Raw genomic sequence first — 23,724 nt, forward strand, 5'->3', positions numbered from 1 at the left:
ATTAGAATTAATTTAGCAAAGTTGGCCTAATTGACTCTTTCCGAGGCTCTCATATACAACATCAATCCGTTAGGTAATCTAAAATAAATTCCCGTCTCGTCGATACATTTAATAGAACGTTTCATAGCATTTTTTTTTTAACAGCTTGGCGATTAGGCGCCTAGATCCGACATTAAATTCCGTCGCCTCAACATAAATATGTCATTAATAGCCGACACGTCTGTATTCTTTGTTGATCTGACTGAGTGTGCACGGATAGGAGGGCAGTGGGGACTACTTTTTTGACATAGAAGTTAGTTGAGGAGACGGAAGACCAGGCGGCGGGGGCAAAATCCGTGTGTGAACGTGGGATGTACTGAGGCTACCCGGCACAAGCACACACACCGACCGACACACACTTAATGCAAGCCTGGATCGTTGTATGGAGACGTGTTAGAACGATAGTAGGCTAAGTTAAGTGAATAGCTACTGTTGTGAACTCAGCGGTCGCAGTACAGTTTTATGGTTTCGACTAGGGTATTATTGGACCAAGTATATAGATAGTTACCTACATAGCGTGATTGCTAAATTTAGATTGAAGAGCTCGCTTGATGGCTTGCTAGCTATTAACATAGCTAACGTTCAACTAGGTAACGTTATCTAACGTTAATATATTTCTTATTAATTACAGGAGTAGGCTAACTTACCAGTTGTGCGATTACACACAAAAAAGGATCCTAACTTGACCCTTTGCCGTTCGTAGAAGAAAGGAAGGAGACTGAAGGGGCACAGGTGAATAAAATGGAAAGATTATATTTGTTTATTTATTTATTTATTTATTTTTGGCACGCCGGTCCAGACACACGTTGGACTGTTGGTTTCCATGCGATAGCCAGTAGAGTATTTCATGTTAACTAACCTATGAATCGGCCTACGAAAGCGTATGAATGTTGAATTCGACTTGGCAAGATCATGATGGCTAGTTGAGTTTGGTAGTTTACATTTTGTGACAATGATGGTAACAAGTGTAAGCTATTTAATGGTAGCATTCAAAGTTTTAATTAAACTTTGGCAATTATGTTGCTGCTTTGTTGCAAATTACATTTCTAGCATATATATCAAATAGTATTAGCTGAAAAAACCGGAAAGTAATGGCTGCAATTACTTTGCTACCAATACGGATATGCAACGTTTTTGTTTGCGTAGGAATACTGACGTTTGTTCAACTTTTGAATGTATTTTTTTGTATTCTGCTAACATCAGCCAAAGTATTAACTGAATGCAATTTTGTATTTCATTTAGTAACTTGTAAAAGTTTTTGTATTGTTTCCGCTTTGTGTAGCTTGCCCAAAGACACTTTAAATTCTGGAGAATCTATTAGATTGTTGTTTCCCTCCTAGCTAACGTTTACGTTTGCTTTGTATGAAAGGATTTTGCTTGATGTGTAGCGTTAGCTCTGTGAATGCTTGAGCTTATTTTCCCTGAGTAGCCTATGTTTTGAAACATGGACAGCTCCTGCATTCTACAACACTAAAGTTAAACGTCCATCTGGTGGAGTCGAGTATTGTTCTATTGAAGCGAGTATTTGGTACCGAAATTATTCACAATTGTTAAATTATTTAACAAAGAGCCAGCAGACATTTGCTACATCTACATCTGGTTGCTGTAACTAGCGAGTTCGTATTGGACTATACAGTCAACGCCGTTCTTCTTTGTGGATGGGAGAGTAGATGGGGCGTCTTGTTCCACTACCTACCGAAAGTTCAATTTAAAATATTGCCGGAACAACTGATGAACGTGCTGTGCGATTGCAGAACAAACCGTTGAAAACTTGGTTGATGAGCTGAAGTGACAGCCGCCGACGTTCTTGTCGGTCGATGTCAGGCAATTTTACTTCCAGTCTTACAATCCGTAGAAAGGCTATGTAGGCTATCATGTGCATCGATTGTTACTAGGCAGCCAGTATTGGCCATTTACTGTGGAGCACACTTAACCCTTTACCCACGGTAGTATTTTCGCTTCCCTAGGTTCCTTCACAATGAGTAATTCCCATGTAGTCACGGCATATGAATGATTCTATGCGCATTGAGAAGGTTTGCTTCGTAAAGGTTGTTCTGTTCTGTTCGTTTCGTCTGGTCATATTTAGCAGAAAAAACATCACTTCATCGGCTTAACAATGAAAAATGTTTCCCTTAAAACAATTATGTACATGGGTCATCAGTGATGCAGCAGCTGTGGTCACCAGTGATGCATCAGTCAGTGATGGTGTCACCAGTGATGCAGACTGGTGGTGCGTGTTATTTCTTTGAATGATTCATTTGAGTTTGTGTTATGCCACTTTTGAGTGCTTTGTAGTATGTACTTTTAAATGTGTTTGTTGTGTTTTCAAAGAACAGTGCTATCAGTTGCATGCTTTCTGAGTTCTTCTTCTCTTCGTGTGTTATCTGGAGCAGCCAACATGAAGATTTTGGGTTCAAATCCCATAATGGTGTGTTAATCCTGAACACCTTTGCCTTTACCTGTTTCTTATTTTGAAAAAAAAAAAAAAATCAATTGTAGAATGTGTAATTATAAGCATATGGCAAACAAATGACAAATTAATTTGGTAATGTGCCAGTCTCATCAGGCAGGCATGGCATCAGTGATGGAGCGGTCTGGGTCCGGGGTGTTGTCCCGTAGCAGAGCCAAAACTATCACCAACGGTAGCAGCCAGCATTATGAGGAAGACAGCAGTGATGAAGAACGCTCGCATGGTAAAGATCTACATGGACTACTACTTTCAGCTGTAGCGGTACCATATTTATACTCTGTTAAATACTTTCTACTGTACTGGTACTATACATACTTACAGTACTATATAGTGTTCCTGCTCACAGACAGGACTGTAACTTCATACTACTGTTTCTTTCTGAGTTCTCTCACCCGTTTCATCCGACATCCTTCTCTTTATTCTGTTCCACGCAACCTCTTCCTTTAATGCCTCTCTTCTCCCTCTCTACTCCTCCCCAATCCTTGGCATCTTTCCTGTGCATTATTTAGAGTAAATAATCTGTGCTCGTTACCTCTCCACAGACAGCATGATTCGGGTTGGAGGGAACTACCAGGCCCAGATTCCAGAGTTTAAACCAGGTACGTCAGAAGGTGGAAAGAGCAAAATAAGGTTTATACAGGAAGGCAAGAAAAAGGAATTGAGTGAAATAGGTGGGGCATGGTAGCGGAGGCTGAACATTTTCCCCTTCTTAGAGTGGTCTCGGAGTGAAGGTGCACTTGAGGTTGTGAATTGTGATGCCATTGTGTGACTTGAGAGTAATTGTTGTGAGAGTAGTCTGTATGTGTTAGTGCGTACTTTGAGTGTGCAAATATTTGACGTGTTATTTACCTGAAAGAATGTAGTGGACGTGAGTGAACTGAAAATGTAAACGTTCGCATTAGCTTATTTCTAGCCTGAAGTGGCATTATAAGTCTTTTTTAATGTATTCCCCTCCCCTCTCTTTATTCAAATGGGGACAGCAGAGTTTCAGATAGAGATGGGATCATAGTGCAGTGGATGCAGTGGTGGGGAATCAGACCCTTTCCACATGGGGATTCATATACAGTGTGGGTTGAGTGTCTGAAGACTGTGCCCCAAGGTCTCCCAAGGCATATTTAGTCTCGTTGTGAAACATAGTATACTTTTGAAATCTCAAGTACTTTGGATCACATAATTACAGGATCACAACCTGCCTTACTTGCAGCGACACACGAAAAAAATACAACCGAATGTAAACCTCAGCAGACCTGAGAGCACGGAGGCCTCACTGTGCGTTATAGGGGTCTGAATGAATGTTACGGTGTCCACAGACAGCCTGGCTCGCTACAGTGAGAAGGACCAGAGGAGCATGCTCGTGTGGTCTCCGAATGTCCAGGTTACCGACGCCAAGTGTAAGAAATGGCCGTATTTTCACTTCAATCTCCATTCACTGTCCCTGTTTGTAGTTTAGAAGTTAAATTAAATAAACCGTATAGCTCTGTTAAATGTGAACAGAGATGGTATTACTACTTAAACCGGGCTGTAGTTGGACATTCTCAGACTTTTCCTTCTCTTCGCTTCAGTGGACGAGTACATTCTGATGGCGAAGGAGAAGCACGGCTACAACATGGAACAAGTATGTTCAGCTTTTTCATCCTACAACTTAGCAAATAGGGGCGGCACGGATGGTGCAGTGGGTAGCACTGCCGTCTCACAGCGAGGAGGTCCTGGGTTCGAATCCCTGTCGGCCGGGGCTTCTCTGTGTGGAGTTTGCATGTTCTCCCCGTGTCGGCGTGGGTTTCCTCCGGGTACTCCAGTTTCCTCCCACAGTCCAAAGACATGCAGGTTAGGCTTATTGGAGAGTCTAAATTGCCCGTAGGTATGAGTGTGTGAGTGAATGGTGTGTGTGCCCTACGATGGACTGGCGACCGGTCCAGGGTGTATTCCTGCCTTTCGCCCCATGTATGTTGGGATAGACTCCAGCCCCCCTGCGACCCTGTTCAGGATAAGCGGGTTAGGATAATGAATGAATGAATGAACTTAGCAAATATTCAGCCTGTGTAGATGGCAGCATAACAGTAGTCCTTTTCCTGTTCTCAATATTCTCTCAGGCCTATCCTGTTCACACAGACTGAGTGTATGAGCACCAGTAAAGAGTATTTGTATTTTTACCAGTAAAAAAGTATTTTGATCAAATCACCTCGATTTGCTAATTGGCACACTTTTTCAGCCAGGAGGTAGAACTAATTAGTGTAATCAGCTGGCTGCAGTTCATGTGTGGAGGAAACATATGGCAGCCCTTTTCCTTTGCGACTCCAGGAATTTCCCCCCTCGGATGACCGCAGTGAGGTGTGTTCACGTCTGACCCTCTTCCCCCCGGGTATTAGGCTCTCGGGATGCTGCTGTGGCACAAGCACGACGTGGAGAAGTCCCTGGCTGACCTGGCCAACTTCACCCCCTTCCCCGAGGAGTGGACGGTGGAGGACAAGGTGTTGTTTGAGCAGGCCTTCGGCTTCCACGGGAAGAGCTTCCACCGCATACAGCAGATGGTGAGCGGGACGTGAAATCACTGACCACAAAGTTACTGTTTCGCAATGGCCGTCTCATTACATTACATTACATTACATTACGTGGCATTCAGCAGACGCTCTTATCCAGAGCGACGTACAACAAAGTGCAAATCAAACACAAGAACAAGTGCCAAGAGGACCTGAGAGGACAGTACAGTTCCGAGTCCTAGTGCAAACATACAGAAATTCAGAACCCTCGAAGAGTTCTCAGTTTCCACACCTGAGCCCAGGCAAAATGCTGCCATTTGAAATCAAACTGAGCATACGATGTAGCTAGTTACCTGTCCAGTTTATAACTCCTTACTTGTATTGTCTATTTTATAAAGCTTTCTTTGCTCATTTTTAATCTGTGAATAATTTGAGGGCATAAACTAATGGCAAGAGATGAATGGCGTAACCCTGGAGATGTATTGTACTGGTACAGCGTGTGAAAATACTGACGGGCAGAGATGGGTTTGGTGTGTTCCAGTTGCCGGACAAGCTCATCTCCAGCCTGGTGAAGTACTATTATTCCTGGAAGAAGACGCGGAGCCGCACCAGCGTGATGGACAGACAGGCACGACGCTTAGTTAGCAAGAGGGAGAAGGACGACAGGTGAGAGAGAGAGCAGGTGCTGTGTGGACGTGGAGAGATGGGGAGAAAGGAGATTAAAAGAAGAGGGGGAACGGAAGGGAGGTGTGGAGGGGTGATCAGGGATGGCAGGATGGGGATACTGTTGCACAGTCAATAACACTAGGTACAATTGCTAATTTCACACTTCTAATGGTCAAGAGAGGAATAGCAGCAACAAAAACCCTCCCCACTTCTCTGCAAATGCGCTGATGTTGAAATGCCATTGGCTGTGGCATTTAGAACCAATTTTAAACCTATGAACTTGAATTCTTGTACAGTTACACAATGTTTTGGTACAGTGTGTCAGCCATCAACTGTATATTTTGAAACCCGAATTTAAGGACTAAACACAGGTGGAAGGTGAATCCACATGTCAGTGAGCCTTTTTCAATGATGGGAAGGGATTTACAATGGTCCTGTGACAATGTTTTAACACGAAAATCTTACCTGTTGTACTTTTAACTGACAGTAGTTTCTCTCCTCCCCCCCCCCCCCCCCCCCTTTCAGCAATGATGACATGGAGGAAGCAGAGGCAGGGAGCGACACTGACTTTGAAGTAGACACCAAGAAAGAGGTGAGCCGTCTGAAGCCACATCAACCCATTTCTAGTTCAACACCAGCACTGCGAATTTGTGACTTTGTAAAAAGTCATTACATAGCACATTACATTACATTGCATGTCATTTGGCTGCCGCTTTTATCTAAAGCGACTTGCAGTTGATTACATTACATTAATGGAGCGACGTACAACAAAGTGCAAAGTGCATACCCATAACCAGGGATAAGTGTGCTGAAAGACCCTAGAGGGAAGTACAATTTCAACTGCTACCTGCACAACAAAGATAAGGACCAGGGCCTATTTTTTAAAAATGTATTCATTTTAATTTAATTTAATTTATTTATTATTATTTTTTCATTATTAAATAAATTGATTCGACTAAGAGCAGGAGACAATCCTCCCCTGGAGCAATGCAGGGTTAAGGGCCTTGCTCAAGGGCCCAACGGCTGTGTGGACCTTATTGTGGCTACACCGGGGATCGACCTTGCGGGTCCCAGTCATGTACCTTAACCACTGCGCTACAGGCTGCCCCAGGCATTCAGAAACACAATATTGTACATTGCTACTTGTTGAAAGCGCACTTGACTATTTGTAGTTTTGCTTTTACACTGGCTACGTACGTCGTGTGGTTTTATAAGCACCGAAACGTGCGTCTCCTCTCCCAGACCCCGAAACAGAACGTGAGCAGCGTGGGGGTGGCGGAGAAGGCCGTGCCGGGCAGACCGGGCCCGGTCCGAAAGGAAAGCCAGGGGAGTCAGTATCGGCACCACCCCCTGCGAGCTCGCCGGCGCCCCCCGAAGGGCATGCACCTCATCCAGGACGACATCAGCACCCTCTCCACCGCCCCCGACGCCGGGAGCCTGTCCATACGCCACCTGGACACCCAGCTGGTGTCTCTGAAGAGACGGGTAACTCCCATATATTACTGTTCTTCTCTTTCCTTTCCCTCTCTCTCTCTTCCGTCTCTCAGGTCAGTTTCAAGGTTAAAAGTGTCCGGGTAAAAGGGGTGTCTCGGTGGCGCAGCCTGTAGAGCACTGACCGCATGCTCATTGCGAGCCGCGACGTCGGCGGTTCGAATCCGACCGTCCGACATTTGTCGCATGTCTTCCCCTCTCTCTCGCTCCCATTCTTCCTGTCTCTCTATACTATATACTGTCCAATAAAGCTGAAAAAGGCCTAAAAAATATCTATAAAAAAAAAAAAAAAAGGGTCCGGGTAATAACGGGATTCTGAGTTTCAATAGGGTCTGGCAGCCTGTAGTGGTTAAGGTGCATGACTGGGACCCGCAAGGTCATTGGTTCAAACCCCGGTGTAGCCACAATAAGATCCGCACAGCCGTTGGGCCCTGAGTAAGGCCCTTAACCCTGCATTGCTCCAGGGGAGGATTGTCTCCTGCCTGGTCTTATCAGCTGTATGTTGCTTTGGATAAAAATGTCTGCCAAATGACATGTAATGTAATGTCCTGTGCACCAGAGAAAATCGTTTTGAAGAGCACAGGGAAATTGACCACAGTGCTGCAGTAATTCTGGTGGTGACTCTGGTTTAATGAACGTTAATTCTGCTGGTCTCAGGTGCAGAGCATCAAGCAGGTGAACAGCAGCTTGAAGAACGGCCTGGATGGAGGGATCGATACCCTGCGTCCGTCTGAGGTACGCCGACACCCTGACAGCAGAGAGACAGCTGGAGCTGCAGCTGGAGGGACAAAGGCACATGTACATCTCATACAAATTACCTCCTTTGCTACAGGGCTAGAGCTTGGCCAACTCCGACTGGGCGCAAGTATAGTGAGCTTGATTTCTTTCCATTGCTTTCCATGACTACCAAACCTGTAGAACATGGCCGCACACTGAATGGTACTGGTATCTGCCCTACCTGGACCACAAGTTTTTCTGCAGTCCAGCAGTGAGGTTTTTGTGAAATAATTGAGGCTTATTCACCAGTCAGCAGTGGAGACGTGCCGCGTTTAGCCGTTTATTCCTTCAGCTGGCCACAACAGCGCCTCCTGCGCTCGTGAGGTGAGCCTGGCTCCAGCCCTGCAGAGGGAAAGAACCGGAAAGAGGCCCCAAAACCCTGAGGGAGCAGTTCTGGGCTCACTCTCATAATCTTCTCTTCCCACAGCCAACGCCCAAGATCAACTCTCGCTGGACCACGGACGAGCAGCTCCTGGCAGTGCAGGGTAAGAGTCTGTGAAGAGCTGTGTGCCACTGTTTAGACTGCCATTAATCCAACTTACGGTTTTCAGAGCAGTGTATGAGCGTTGCCTTTCCCCCATCCATTTTATAGAATTTCTGGAAGCTCTGCAAAGATCGGGTGTGAAAATGACCGTTTGTTCGGTTGTTCTTAGTGCAGCGATGCTCCCTATAGTCAAGCCAGTGGCGATCCGGGCCAGGAGCCCCATGGGGGCGACACAGTTCGTTTGTATTGTTGCCCACGGGTTAATCTCTGTTAGCAAGACTAGGGTCTACATCTGTGGAATAATTATGGATGGCTTGGACATGGCATAGTTAATGATTCAAACACTATAATATTCAGCCAAAGAAATGTAATTTACCAGAAGTTAGACCATCAGTCAGCCTATCCCACATTTATCATTGTATTTTCATTGCATACAACAGTAAAACTGCCAAATTAATAGAAATATTTGTTTCACAATGCTAATTTGAAGCTGTGACATGTGTAGCTTGTCTATTCACTGGCTATGTAAACTTTACAAAAAAAAAAAAAAACTGTAAACCATAGGCCAAAAATGGGCACTGTAAATAGTCAGAATGCCATAGTTATGTCATTTTGAACGGTTGTGCAGAACGCCCCGTGTGATATGGGCTAATTGGCCTGTTGCACTGCGAGTCTTATGTCTGGCTTTTTATGTTGTCTATTCCCACGGTTCTGTCATGTTTTGGGTTGTGTTTACAGAGCATTAGGCCTGTAACGCGATAATGAGTTTCGCTGCTTAATCAAAGGGCTGCATGAATTCAACTAAAGTGCATTTGTCAGCTTCAGTTGTGTTTTGCGAGGTTTAAAAGCAAACAGTTTTATTTCCTTTAATTTGGAACGATGACAACACTGCGAGGAAGACTTAACTGGTCGTGAAAAAGACTCTGTCTAGCAGATGGGTCCACGTCCAGAGGAGTTCCAGGCTTTATTTTCTCATTTGAAAAAGCTCCCCGTCCTTCGATCCTGCGATTCATTAATCCGGCGGTCGCCCGTTACTTGGATTAGCAGTCGTCCTCCCCACATATGGGCAGTCCTGTCCCGGCGATGGGGTGTTTCTCAAGCAGGCCGACAGCAAGGAGCCCGAGGCTCATCCGCCCATCAGTCAGCAGGGCGTGCCCTGCGCCATCACTCAAGAGCGGCCCTCCCGGGTGATGGAGTGCCTGGCCAAGCCCTCTGCGGGGTTATAATCGAGAGACGGAGCAGCGCACTGCATTTTGGTACACTGGCGCTACACGGCACCCTCCTGAATTTGGCTGAGGTTGTTGCAGCAGCTGTGGGATGGGTCTACAGCTGCTGCTGCTGGGCTACTCGAGTTGTTGTTGTGACACAAGATGGCCGTGGTGATTATATTTGAGTGGAGTCCCGGGTCGTCGCTCAATAATCACGGGGTGCGGGACTGAGGGGCGTGCTCTCGTGACTCCCCCCCCCTCCTCTCTCTCTCTCTCTCCTCAGCCATCAGGCGCTACGGCAAAGACCTGACGGCCATTGCGGACGTGATCGGGAACAAGACCGTCTCCCAGGTCAGCTCCTTCCTGGTGAGCTACCGGCGGCGCTTCAACCTGGAGGAGGTGCTCCGGGAGTGGCAGGCGGAGCAGGACGTCCTGCAGGAGCGCGCCGGGGGCCCCGAGGAGGCCGGGGGCCCCGAGGAGGCCGGGGGCCCCGCCGAGGCCAAGGGCCCCGCCGCCGAGGCAGGGGAGACGTCGGAAGGCACGGAGGAGGACGAGGTGAGCGGGGAGAAGACGTGTTGACGTGGACGAACGGGAGTAAGGGGTGGTACTGGGCGCTGAGAATGGACGCAGCAAAGAAAGGAGGCAGAGACGGTGTGCAAGGAACGGAATAAAATGTCAAGTATTAGTGGCAGTGAAAGCAGAATGGGGAAAAATAAAACAAATGCAGTGGTTAAGGCACATGACTGGGACCCGCAAGGTTGGTGGTTTGATCCCTGGTGTAGCCACAATAAGATCCGCACAGCCGTTGGGCCCTTGAGCAAGGACCTTAACCCTGCATTGCTCCAGGGGAGGATTGTCTCCTGCTTAGTCTAATCAACTGTACATCGCTCTGGATAAGAGTGTCTGTAATGTAATACAATTAGTGAATTCTTGTACTCTTTTACATTACCCTGTTTCATCTCCATTTTCTTTTACCTTCTCAGGACCAGATTGGTGGAGTGCCCCCTCTCCCCCGAACCGGGACCTCCCCCGCTAATGGCACCAGCACCATCAGTACCTCCACCTCAACCCACATTCCCCTTCCCCTTTCCCAGCCTCCCCCACTGCTCCGTCAGCCTCCGCCCCTGCAGACGCGCCCCCTCCAGACCGGCACCCACCACAACCACCCCCCTCCGCCTCTCATCCGCCCTGCGGTCACCAACACCCTCCACCAGGGGGCGCGCAACTCGCTGGGCTCCGGGCTGAATCCCTCCTCCTCCTCCTCCTCCTCCTCCTCCGTGGGTCAGCATCCGCCCTCTCTGGTGGGCCTGAAGGTGGATCCCTCTGCCTCACTCTGAGGAGAGCGCGGGAGGGGAGGGGAGGCGCTACGTCCAGGAGGACTGAAGCGAGAGGATGACGTGGCAATGGTAGCGTTCTCTCGTACCCGACGACATTTAAGGCAGCAACAGTAACGCCACTGCCTGGCCGCGGTGATGTTCTCTAGTACCCGTCTACAGCGTCTGCCATTTTATATGCAGGTCTGTCCCTGCTGCACGTGCTCATCTCCCCGTTCAGGAGCCCCACCCCAGTCTGCACCCGTACAGCACGAGGGGAAACCTACCCTCCTTCACAACGGTCGCCTCCTGACTCCATCCATGCCAAAACCGGTCAGCTGCAGGATTGGCTGAACATTCACAATCCGGGTCTCCGGGGGGGGAGATGACAGAACACACCTACGCCTATAGTTTCCATGGCAACAACGGGTACACAGGTTCCCTTCTCATAACCAGTGCTCCCAGTGCTCCCAGTGATCTCTGAACCTTCTCCCTTCTCTCCCCCCCACCCCACACCATAGCAAAGGGAGAAAAGGAGCCAAAATTAGGGGTGGGTGGGGGTGGGGGGGGGGGGGGGGGTTGTATACACTGGATGTCTTTTGATAATGAAGATGCCATGGCAACAGACTTGAGCTGTCCCTCGCTTGTCTCCATGGTAACATCAGAACCCTTCCAACTGTGAGACGGACAGGTTTCCATGGAGGAGCTCTGTCAGTCAGCCGGACAGCAGTCCTTCCGTCCCAAAGGAAGAGGGATCACGTTCTCTCCCAAAGACTGGCACGCAATTATGTGATACCAAGAGAAGCTCCGTGTCAAGGTACTTTAGATGCCATTAGATGTGTAGTGTCACTGTCTAGACTGAGGAAACGTGAGCGTTCGACCGGAAGGGCTCGAGCCTCAACAACTGCAAAACAAAGAAGCCAAACACTGCGTAACGCTAAAGATCCTTAGTCACACTTGAAATTATTTCCTATTTTCCTTTGTTCGTAAGATGTGTTAAACTGGATTTACTTGTGATTTTTGAGATTTTTTTTTTTTAGAATAAAAAAAATGTTTGTGACAACATCGGAGGGATTCTGACCAGTGATTTATAAAACGAAATAAATTCCATTCCAGTGTTATATGCACACTGAGAGACTCAGCTGTGGTGAAGTATGAATCGGGTAGATGTCTTGTGATTGAGTGCATGATAAATTTGTCATATCTACTGAATGTCATTTATTTTTGGTTTTAAGGAAGGGGGGGGCGTATGTATGCAAGAGATCACAATGAAACTCTCATGAGGTTCACAGGAAGTTTCTTATCCGTATCCGACCAAAGGTTTTGAGGTTCCATCTTATTCATGGACTCAATCCAATGGCTTATTTTTCCCTCTCTTATTTTCCTCCCATCGGGAGAGGCTAGAAGACGTGGAAATGGAGAACTTGAATTAGGCACATGGAATGTCCTTGCTCCTTCAAACGTCAGTTCGAAGCTACGTCAGTTGGAGAGAGATGGATCCACAGGTTGATCATTTATACATCACATTTTTTGCGAGAAAAAAAAAAACAAAGGATGCGCTCCCGTTTCCTTACTCAAAGGCAAGATTGGGAGTTCCTAACTTCTACTTCTAACTCCCAGAACATATAACGGGTTGGAATGTCCTTAAAGATGGTGAATCTGGGATCGATTTGCAGGTCAGGAGCAAGGAAAAGACAAGTTAGGAGGAAAATAAGCAATTTGAATGAGCCCCATGTCTTCTGCTGGTAGATCACGAGAACCTGCAGAACTACAGCAAAGCATGGAACGCAGCCGGTTTCAAATTTAATGCCATTTTGTTTTTATTACTATCATTGTTGAATTGATCATCTCTTTCCACAAAAAAGAACAAAAATAATACATTTGAGTTGTCACCCTCCCACCCCCAGCCAGCCACGTAGACTATGACACAGAAATCATTGAAAATTACAGCAATGAAAAAAAAAAACAATGTGAAAAAAAAAAAAAAAATCAACCCTGAAGAAAAACACAATAATCGGATTCCCAGCACCTTAAACAATAATCATCTGAAAGAACGACAGATATTACATATTAAAAACGAGAGAAGAAATCTCAAAGATAAAAATATACAGGTGTGCACAGGTGTCCCCAAAAACCGTCGGATTGCACTACAGGTCACACACCTCAGCCCTGCCCCTCCCTTCCAGCTGCTGTTGCTGACGGACTCCCATTTTACACCCAAGGGCTGTGAGCAGCTCCCCACTCTGGCTGCTGTTTGTACGTGGTTTCTGACACCCATCGCACAGTAGTGTTGGGAAGGTCCGGGCTTGAAGTGCAAACGCACGCAGACACGCACACATACACAGTCTCATCAAGGTTATTGAACCGCATATACACTAACCGTTTGGAGGACTGGGGGGGGGGGGGGGGGGAATATCCACAGTCTAACTGACCAGCGTAAGACACCCGCTACACAGCGCATGCATTCACAGCTACATGGAGGATGCAGGGGATAAATGCATAGGACCCAAAATGGCCGACCGTCCGGCCTGCAGCTGCTCACCCGAGACCCGGCCGGCCAATCGGGTCGCAGACCACACGTCCCATTCACGCCAAGCTGAAGGAAGCACTGTGTAGGAGCTCCTCCAGACCATCACCGCTGTTCCAAGCCCACACACACACACACACACACTCTCTCTCTCTCTCTCTCTCACACACACACACTCTTTCTCTCTTTCTCAGGGAACGTTTAGCAAGAAATGTAGCCAGTGCAATAAGTTCATGCTGTACCGGCTCAGGCTGAACGTGGATCCTCCCAGAACAGCAGTGACAGTGCTTTACTCTGTGCGCACGCATGTCTGTATTGCCCCAGACGCCTCCATTCAACATACCGACGACCGCCGGAGAATGCCTTTTGCCATGTGGAAAAACATTGTGTGTGTGTTTATGGGAATCTTTCTGCATTTAGTTTGATAGAACGATGAGAAGCGTTACAGTACAATGCTGCAGTGCGTTTTTGAAAACACCGCTCGTTTGCATAATTTCATACACTCCGTAAAAGACGCAAACATCCTCGGGGGGGGGGGGGGGGCAGCCCGCTAGGGACCCCCCCCCCCCACCCAGTCCGAACTGATCTGTACCATACACTCGCCCCTGGGAGAATTAGACTTAAATATAACTGCGGTCACACACCTTGAGGCTAAGATTCACAATGTCTCAGAACACAACTACTTCACCATGACACAAGAGGTGATCGAGTTATGCCCATGCAAATTTTCATGTGTCACGAAATGTGTTGGCGAGCAGTCGTTTAGCTTAATGTGCAGGGGAACAGAGGGCTAAGATAATGCTTTGTGGACAGCAGAGTGTGCGTGCATGCTGGTTCTAGAGGGGGGGGGGGGCGGAGTCTGTTGGGTTGGCTTGCACACACACCCTCCTTAAATACCAAAATCCATTTCAGGTTGGGGGGGGGGTCGATGCCTGTATTCTCATACAATGAGACCGGAAAGCAAAAAATAAAATATAATTGTAGCATCTCTCTTCAGGCAGTGCTTAACCGAAAGCAGTATCTTTTTAATAACAATATAACGCCAAAAAAAGAATCAGTACTAAACAACACAACAAATGAGCAGTAGTCAATTAGGATCATCATTATTACGGTTATGATTACAATTCTATTTTACTGCTCTCATTCAATCATTGTTGAAAAGATATGTCTGTGAGGCCGGTGGCCTTTTCTTTTTTTTTTTTTTGTCGAAAGTACAAAAACAGAAGTTCACTCCCATGCTCAATATTAAATACTCCTATCAAAAATAAGTGATGATAATCATAATGATAATAATGATGATTGGGGCAGAATTGCACGCCGTCGGGACCATGTCTCTTCCCCCTCTGAGGCAGGAGGGCGTTTGTGGTTGGACACCTCGTCCTCTCTCCCGCGTGACCAGTAGGGGCCGCCAGGAGAGACGTGAGCGGGCTCAAGTCAACACATTTTCAAAATGTCAAAGATGAAAGAAATTCTGTCTTTTCCAGTGATAAATATTTTCATATATTTATAGATATTTTAATAGTCATACTTCTGCTTAGCTTTCTTTTTGGATGGTTTGGGAGGCACGTTCTGCTTTACATTCTCTGTACAAAGGCGAGGTACGATCCAAACGGAACAAGAAAAAGAAAATCGTTCAGCTTCTCATTCTCACGTTTTCTTCAGAAAAGGCAACCAAACAAGACCGATTCCAGTGCAGAGCTTTGAGACCTACCGGCAACTAAATTACAGTTAATCCACCAATGATTACACGATTGGCCCTTAATTACTTAATTTTCTAACTTGACCCCTGTGGCAGAATTTAACCTGGGAGGGGAGGGGAGGGGGGCAGAACGACAGTGTGACATCATCAGAGAGCGACAGGTTTTTAAGGTGGAAACGTTTCCTTCCTCACAGGGTGAGACACTCGACTGTTTGGTACAACCAGAGCGACAGAGCGTGGCTCCCTCCCTCCGCCTGCGACAGACCCGCAGGGGGGAGAGACGTTTGGGCCTGGGGGGGTAAGCGGGGGCCCTGCGGGTTCCTCACAGTCTGTCGCCACCGGAGCTCTGAGCTGAAGGCCATCCGCTCCGTTCACCTGTGAGCTTTCTGAGGACAGGTGTGAGGGGGGTAAGGGAAGTGATCTGGGAACCAACAATAACAAGAAAATTCACCACAGGTAAAGAGAACGAAAATTTAAGGGGGAACGGGGAGAAACAAAAAAAACAAAACAAAAAAAAACAGAAGAACAGTCCCCCAAAAACTCCAGCTCCCTACACAAACTCCTTTCCGACAATCCCACCCCAGTTCCTTCGCAGAGTCCTCCTCAAACCTCTTTCTCTTCCTACGATTTTTGTCTCCTAGCCTTCCTCCCGGTTCAGTCCTGTTCCTCTTCCTCCTCCCACCAGTTCTCCTCCTCCTCCTCTTCCTCCTCTTCCTCGCCCCAAAGCCCCAGTCCCACTCCTTGTCCCGCAGGCTCCAATACACCCTCCCCCCCTCTCTCTCTCCCTCCCTCTCTCTCTCTCTCTCCCTCTCTCTCTCCGGGGCTCACAGTTTGAGCTCGTTGGCCACCTTGGAGGCGATGTTCTTGAAGGCGATGGAGGTGCCGGAGATGCGCTTGAAGCGCACGCCGTTGAGGGAGAGGCGGGGCAGCTTGCACACCTCCATCTCCCACTGCACGAAGTCGTCGCGCGCCGGGTTCCCCGACACGCACAGCAGCATGAAGCGCTCCCGCGCCTCGTACTCGCAGCTGTTGGAGTCCAGCACCTTGCGGATCTCCTTCATCATCTCGCCGGGCTCCATGGACGACGTGGTCTTCATGCTCCAGGTGAAGCGCAGGGAGCGGGGCTTGGAGTCCTTGGCGTGGTGCGAGAGCTGGGGCGGCGGGGTGCCGCCGGGCACGGGCGAGGACGAGGACAGCGAGTCCTTGTTCTCGTCGCCCGTGGAGCCCAGCACGCTGCCCGGGCCCTTCTCAGACTTGTCCCCGGTGCCGCCCAGCATCGGCCTGGAGGAGGGAGGGAGCGGGATGTTTTAGAGATGGGAGGAGAAAGAGGAGGAGCAGGGGGAGGAGGGAGGGTGTTTAGAGATGGAGGAGAAGAGGAGGAGCAGGGGGAGGAGGGAGGGAGAGAGGCGGGATGTTTTAGAGATGGAGGAGAAGAGGAGGAGCAGGGGGAGGAGGGAGGGAGAGAGGCAGGATGTTTTAGAGATGGAGGAGAAGAGGAGGAGCAGGGGGAGGAGGGAGGGAGCGGGATGTTTTAGAGATGGAGGAGAAGAGGAGGAGCAGGGGGAGGAGGGAGTGAGAGGCAGGGTGTTTAGAGATGGAGGAAAAGAGGAGGAGCAGGGGGAGGAGGGAGGGAGAGAGGCAGGGTGTTTAGAGATGGAGGAGAAGAGGAGGAGCAGGGGGAGGAGGGAGGGAGCGGGATGTTTTAGAGATGGAGGAGAAGAGGAGGAGCAGGGGGAGGAGGGAGGGAGAGAGGCAGGGTGTTTAGAGATGGAGGAGAAGAGGAGGAGCAAGGGGAGGGGGGTGCAAACATTGGGGGTGGGAGAGACGGATGTGTAGGGATGCGAGAGCCAGAGAGAGCAAGAGAAATAGAGAGAGAGAGAGAGGGGGAGCGAGAGAGTGAGAGACGATGAAACGGAAGGAGGGAGGCAGGAGTTAAGAGATGGAGGAGAAGAGGAGGGCGGGTAAGGGGTGCAAATGGAACATTGGGGTGGGAGAGAAGGATGTATAGAGGTATAAGAGCCAGAGAGAGCAAGAGAAATAGGGAGGAAAAATACAATGAAACGGACGGAGAGACAGATAGATCGAGCAAGAGTGAGCGTGAGAGATTGAGAGAATGCATGACATGGCACAGCAGAGTGGATGGCATGCACAAAGAAATGATGCGAAAAGAAAGAATATGACAGAGGAAAGTAGAAGAGTGCAGGGAGGAGATGGAATGAGGTCGGGGAAGAGAAGATGAAAGACAGAGAAGGACAAAGAGTAAGCGTCTGTGTGCAAAAACGAAAGCTTTCTGCTCCAGATGAAAATGACTCAGTTGGGCGTACAAACTGTATACCCTGTCATACTTGCAGACTTTTAAAGTTTAAAAACACAGCCCCGCTGCAAGACACAGGCAGGCGAGGCTGGCTTGAAATGATCTGGATTTTTTTTCTCTCTCAGAAGATCTGAGGTTGGCCCCACAGGGTGCATTTTGCAGCTGGAGTAAAAAGCTCTTCAGAGCATTCAGGAAGAATAAGGGGGGGAAGTGCAGTCAAAACGCAAACATCTCCCAAATACACCCAGGAATACACGCACCCACATACGTCAATCAGAAAGGCGATAGTGACAAGACACGTTTTCCCAAAGCGCAGGCTGGATACACAGATCTCACACCAGCATTCGAGACTGCCGGTATGGAGCAGTCTCCACTGCTCTCTGCAGTACAGAAAGGAACCGGCGTAGACGCCAACCCTCCTTAACAACTACACCTTGCCTATGAGTGAGTCACAGCTCCCGTTTGGACTTACCCAAGAGTGCTTCACTGTTGTTAAAAATTTAAGCAAGCTTAAGAGTGGGGAAACCACAGATTAGCACAGAGATTGCCGGTCATCTCACAATAAGACCCTTTCTACACTCTATATCCAGGACAGCGGCTTTCAGCTCTGCAGGGAAGACTGAAGGCAAAATGGAAGATTACCTTCTTAATTCCCCCCCCGCCCCCCACCCCGTAAGAACCAGAGCGTACTACATGCAGGAATTACAGACGTATCTGACACCTGGTATTCTAACTGTGCTAGAGTCGACTGGTCTACAGACCTGTTGGGGTACCACCTGGTGGGACTATGGTCCCTCTAAAACGGTCTCGCCCCTGGTTCTATAGAACCACTGTGTATGCTGGTTTTTGTTGCAACTATAGTAACAGCTCTGTATTATAATTATCTGCCAACCATTCTTAATTAGACACTAATTGTTATTAGATTTTTTACATCTATTGAAGGATGACTTGCCTTCTTCAACCCTTAAAGGTGTAAGCTGATGCAAGGATCACTACTGGTAATTGAAAGCAATGGAGTTCTAGAACACTATCTTAGAAAAGACATCAAAGGGTTAAAGCCACATTATGCCATAAATAACCATGTATGTCATAAAAATAAATGTCTCACTCACATCCCAGGAATTTCAGTCAGAACAACTTATTCTGTCATTTACAGCACAGTGCTGCACGTACAATATGGCAAGTAATTCCAATTGAGAGCGGCTCCATTTTTAATCGATTCAATTACAAACTGACAAGACGAAAATCAGTTGGGGCCCCTGTGGAAACCTGAAACCATTTGTGTAAAATGACGAACTTACAGACAGCAAATGGCCGAACCTGCACTGTGCTAAAATACGTTTACCGACAAAATGATGACACATTTTGATGAAGAGAATGGATTTGACAAAAAACCAGCACACACAGTCGCTCTCCCACGCCCACGGCCGAGAACCACTGCACTACGGCACCTGCAGCCACAGACACAGAGGCCATGTTCCTGGGGTGAAATGGCACTTAAACTGGGTGGCTGAGGGAAGTCTCATCCAGTCTCATCCCAAGAGGGCGGCCTGTAGCGTAGTGGTTAAGGTAAATGACTGGGACACGCAAGGTCGGCGGTTTGATTCTCAGTGTAGCCACAATAAGATCCGCACAGCCGTTGGGCCCTTGAGCAAGGCCCTTAACCTTGCGTTGCTCCAGGGGAGGATTGTCTCCTGCTTAGTCTAATCAACTGTATGTTGCTCTGGATAAGAGCGTCTGCCAAATGCCTGTAATGTAAAAAGGGCCGGTAAACTGGGTGGCTTAGGGAAGTCTCATCCAATCCCATCCCAAAAGGGCCGGTGTGGGTGCAGGTTTCAGTTTTAGCCCAGCACAAGGACACCGGACTCAAATAACTGACCAATCATGGTGTTTCAATCGAGATCTCGAGATAGGATTGGACACCCCTAGTTTGGGGGCCTACTGACATGGCACTTCAGGGCCAGGGGCCGGGCAGACAGGGGCCTACTGCTCCTGAGACAGTGAGCCACAGATTTACTCTGCGGCGTGACTCACTCACTGCCAGTGAGCCCACTGAACAGACACCCACACAGTGTACTTTTAAGACTGAAGACTTAACTCACACAAAACAGTCTCGCAATGTTGCCGCCACGTAAGTGGCAATATTACAACGCTGACAAAACATTCCGGCAACATTGTGAGAACGTGTTTCGCGTTGGCTGGGTTAAGGCACTGGGTGAGATGAAGACCGGATTGAGGAATGGCAGCACAGGGGGGGTGGGGGGCTCTTGTGAAATACATGTGGTCTTTTTTTTTTTAGGTCATAACACCCAGCTTTTTCAGTCTCAACCAACCTCTCACATGACAGATGGACAGCGCTAACAATCATACAAACACACATTATTATCTCAGACCCGGACGGCATTCGTTATAGCGGATCACCACACAGATTTCAGATGACCAAATTAACTCCCCTAATTAAGAACACCCTTTCTCCCCAAATCAAGACGTCCGTGAGGAACGGACTCATTGGCTGATTAGGGGATCATTTGGAGGGCTCAGTCGTGCGGCAGTTTTCTCACCTGCTCCCCTCATCCCGACCCTCTCCCTCATACGGACTCCTCGAAGAAAAAATGGAGTTTAGTCTCAGTGAAAAGATTAGACGTTTGTCTCCCCCCACCAATCAGCTCTGTTAAGACGCTCCTCCACCACCCCAGGCCCGTCCAGCTCCTCTCCCGGCTGCTCGCTCTCTGCGTCACCCGTGCTACGCTAACGCGCGCTCCGCTAACGCGCGCTACGCTAATGAGTCGTGCCGCTAACGCGCGCTACGCTAATGAGTCGTGCCGCTAACGCGCGCTACGCTAATGCGTCATGCCGCTAACACGCCGTGCCGCTAACGCGCGCTCGCTAACGTGCGCTATGCTAACGTGCGCTATGCTAACGTGCGCTACGCTAACACGCGCTACGCTAATGCGTCGTGCCGCTAACACGCTGTGCGCTAGCACCACAGATAACCACACAGGCTCAGGCCGGATGAGTGACTACGGTCTCGCCATGGCAACAGGGAGGGCCTTTTTTTAGTGGCGCCCGTCTCTGTTACCACACCGACGTGGAAGAAGGTTCTTAATCTGTACGCCCGAGCCCGGGGCTTAGTGAGACGCGGCAGGCGCACGGGCGGCGGGCATTAAGAGCGGGAACAGAGCGGCGCGTGTGACGGTGTCGGAGGAGCCCGCGTCAGCGCAGCGCCACGGTAACGCAGGAGCGCTCGCCAGGGAGAGGAGCTGGAGCGGAGGAGTCAGAGAGAGTCAGAGCCCCCCCCCACGCTCTGACTCAAACCCACCACCACCGCGCGCGGTAACGCCCACGCTCACACACTCACGTCTGTGCAGACACCCACACACACCACCTTCCACTCTCACACACACACTCACACACACCTGTATACACACACACAAACTCACATCTGTACACACACGCATACATACACCTCCAACTCACATCTGTACACACACACGCACACATACACACACCTCCAACTCACATCTGTATACACATACACAAACACTCACTCGCAGACACACACACACACACATAAACAGATAAGGTAGGCAGATGGACACAGATTCAATTTATGTTAAATTCCATTCTCAATAGAATCCAACCTGATTATGCTACACGGCTCAACATCATTGTGGGAATGCTACACATCGAACAATGTTGCTGAGAAGCTGTAGCATAATACTGCCACAACATTAGGAACAACAATGTCACAGAGGGGTTAGACAGATTAAGTGTTATTGTTGAGACATGAGTGGTCAGTATGTGGATACTACAATTTACCAAAAATTAGAATAATGATCATTTAGACTGGACCAAACACGACTAAATTGATCTGGCAACACTTGACAGCAATCACACCAATCCCAAGTCACGTGAGACTAAAGACACAAGTAGCAAGCAGGCCAAATAATAACTTTCTGTATTTCGACCATGTTCATATATTTCTTGTCTGGGGTACTATCTAAAAGGCAGTCGCAAAAAGTATCTCTTCCAGATTGAAACAAAGCATCGATAAAAAACAGTTTAAACAACTAAAACCAGAAAATGAATACTACTAGCTTAACATGTCACAAATTCGCAGATGAGTGTCTTCAATAAATAAAGACGAAAAGTTAACTGACGTAAAATATACAGTACATGTACACCAGGGGGAGCAGGTTGACCAAAATATTCAAGGAACATAAAAACATCATGGTGGCCTCCGCTAGTGTATGTATTCATGTAAATTTACATCTTGTAGTGATATGCTCCCTCTATTCAAACCAGTATAATCTTTTTATATGAATTTACTTAATATTAACAATTAGTCCCAAACACAATATCTTAACACTTAACAAATGAAACCCTGCCTTAGACTTGCAGTAAAGTCTTGAATACACAGTACTGGTATACATTCCTGGCAGACCTGCCAGAATGCTAATGAATTTCAAACATTATATTTTGTGAGATCAAGCCGTAACCTTACCTTCCGGTGGACATTGAGAGGTTGTAATATTCGCACCATGTGACCAATGTGCATACAACACCCATGTAGGGCTGTGTCAGCTGGTAATGTACGCAAATGTTTGGGGGCAGCGGGTGAACACTGAACTCAGGGCGCCAGCTAACACAAAAACGTTCTCACAATGTTACTGGAATGTTTCGTCAATGTAATAACAACATGGCAGCAACGCTGTGAGAATGTTTCGCGACTGACTCCCTGTGTGTAGCGGGCACCTTCAGCTCGACACTCATTCAGGAGGTCCCAGAGATGCTGAACCACTTTTTTTTTTTGGGATGGGTGGACTCCAGAAGGACTCCAACGGTCCTCTAACCCGAGAGTTGCACTACTGCTAACTCTCTGAGCTGGGTAAGAGAAACCGGCCTCATATTCAGGTGGGTGAGAGGGCTCCCGCTAACACTCTCAGAGCTGGTGAAGGGAATCTCATTGGGGTCATGGAGGTGGGTGAGAGGCCTGGTTAAGCCCTCTCAGAGCTGGGGAAGGGAATCTCATTGGGGTCATTCAGGTGGGTGAGAGGCCTGGTTAAGCCCTCTCAGAGCTGGGGAATGGAAACTCATTGGGGTCATTCAGGTGGGTGAGAGGCCTGGTTAAGCCCTCTCAGAGCTGGGGAATGGAAACTCATTGGGGTCATGGAGGAGGGTGAGAGGCCCGGTTCAGGCCTAAGTAAAGCGTTTGGGCTTCAGCTCCTCCGGGAGCGGAGGATGTGTGGGGTACGGCTCCGGTGTCCTCTCACATTTCCACAGACGGGGCGGGCGGCGGGGCTGGGCGCCTACACGCCGCGCGCTCCCCCCCCGCGGTGTGACGGAGGAGACGGGAGGAGACGGGGGAGGAGACGGGCTGGTGTTACAGCGGCAGAAACGCGGGGAGGTTTTAGTGCCACGGCGAGTCCCCGGGTGAGTTAGACAGACAGAAACAGAGGTACCCCTGCCCCCCCCCCCCCCAGCACCGACGGCAGTGTTAGGAGCACCGCGAGACCCCCCCCCCCCGGCCCCCTCAGCCCCCTCCTCAGGCCTGGGAACCGGCGTGAAGCGCCCAATCAACACGGACACTGCACACCATCCTGCGCTCTAAAGGCCAGTTCACCAGTTCGTAGCTCGGCAACGTCTGATCGTTGCCACCGGCGATTGTCACATTGGACGGTCGGTCGGCAAAGACCTTTGGGTTTATACCGGAGCGACACGACGAGCTTCGCTGTGCCCGTCTGCAGCCACTTTATTAAGTCAGGAGGCAAAGCGGAGACACAAGCCCCCGGCTGTGCTGGAACTGCGTATTTTAGATTTGAAGGTAATTAGCAATTTGATTACATGGCAGAGTACTCTCTCCTCCAGTCAGTAAGTATCAGTGTCTCCCAGCTGAGGAAATGGTGTTCTACTTTGCCATCCAACGATGTTGGTTATGACTGTTGGGAGGGAGATGTTTTCGGCGGATTTCTTGGGTTGGCTTTGTCACATTCTCTCAGTCCAACAACCAAACAGGTACAGTGTAGGGAGCGTACACCTTTTCCAGGTGATGACATCACCAGTGTGGGAAGTGCTACAAGGTGTTGCACAGGTTGGATATGGACAGATGGAGTGGGGGATGAGATGAGAAGAGGGGAGAGGAGGATGGGCGATATGTGCGGAGAGAGGGAGCTGGCGTTGAGTGAGTCAGGGGCAGAGGACGTTAGTACCGGCCAAACAGTCCAACACAAACCGAAACGGAAGACGAAGATCCAACCAC

The 23,724-nt window shown here is 48.7% G+C and overlaps 2 protein-coding genes across 6 annotated transcripts in view; one reads left to right on the forward strand and one right to left on the reverse strand.

The window, feature by feature from the left end:
• Nucleotides 1–324: 324 nt before the first annotated feature.
• rcor2 (REST corepressor 2) lies at nucleotides 325–11,049 on the forward strand. Of its 2 annotated transcripts, XM_061235719.1 has the most exons (15): nucleotides 325–452; nucleotides 671–771; nucleotides 2,433–2,467; nucleotides 2,597–2,732; nucleotides 3,052–3,108; nucleotides 3,820–3,900; nucleotides 4,072–4,124; nucleotides 4,876–5,037; nucleotides 5,528–5,652; nucleotides 6,178–6,244; nucleotides 6,895–7,137; nucleotides 7,801–7,878; nucleotides 8,348–8,405; nucleotides 9,896–10,167; nucleotides 10,596–11,049. In XM_061235719.1, exons 3-15 carry the CDS (start codon nucleotides 2,438–2,440, stop codon nucleotides 10,947–10,949), a joined length of 1,716 nt encoding a protein of 571 aa, XP_061091703.1. In that variant the 5' UTR covers nucleotides 325–452; nucleotides 671–771; nucleotides 2,433–2,437; the 3' UTR covers nucleotides 10,950–11,049. The 2 variants fall into 2 exon arrangements, with proteins under 2 accessions (XP_061091703.1, XP_061091704.1); XM_061235720.1 differs by lacking the exon at nucleotides 2,433–2,467.
• A 1,671-nt stretch (nucleotides 11,050–12,720) lies between these two features.
• mark2b (MAP/microtubule affinity-regulating kinase 2b) overlaps nucleotides 12,721–23,724 on the reverse strand; it is a 63,289-nt gene continuing 52,285 nt past the window's right edge. For 3 of the 4 annotated variants that reach the window (XM_061235869.1, XM_061235871.1, XM_061235868.1), the window contains 2 exons: nucleotides 20,027–20,062; nucleotides 12,721–16,432 (listed from right to left, as the gene is read on the reverse strand). In XM_061235869.1, the coding sequence (XP_061091853.1) occupies nucleotides 15,976–16,432; nucleotides 20,027–20,062 (493 nt within the window). In that variant the 3' untranslated portion in view covers nucleotides 12,721–15,975. The remainder of the gene's footprint in view (nucleotides 16,433–20,026; nucleotides 20,063–23,724) is intronic. The other variant, XM_061235872.1, reaches the window with a different exon arrangement.

Source organism: Conger conger, chromosome 3, assembly GCF_963514075.1.
Source record: "Conger conger chromosome 3, fConCon1.1, whole genome shotgun sequence".
In the NCBI taxonomy this organism is placed as follows: Eukaryota; Metazoa; Chordata; class Actinopteri; order Anguilliformes; family Congridae; genus Conger; species Conger conger.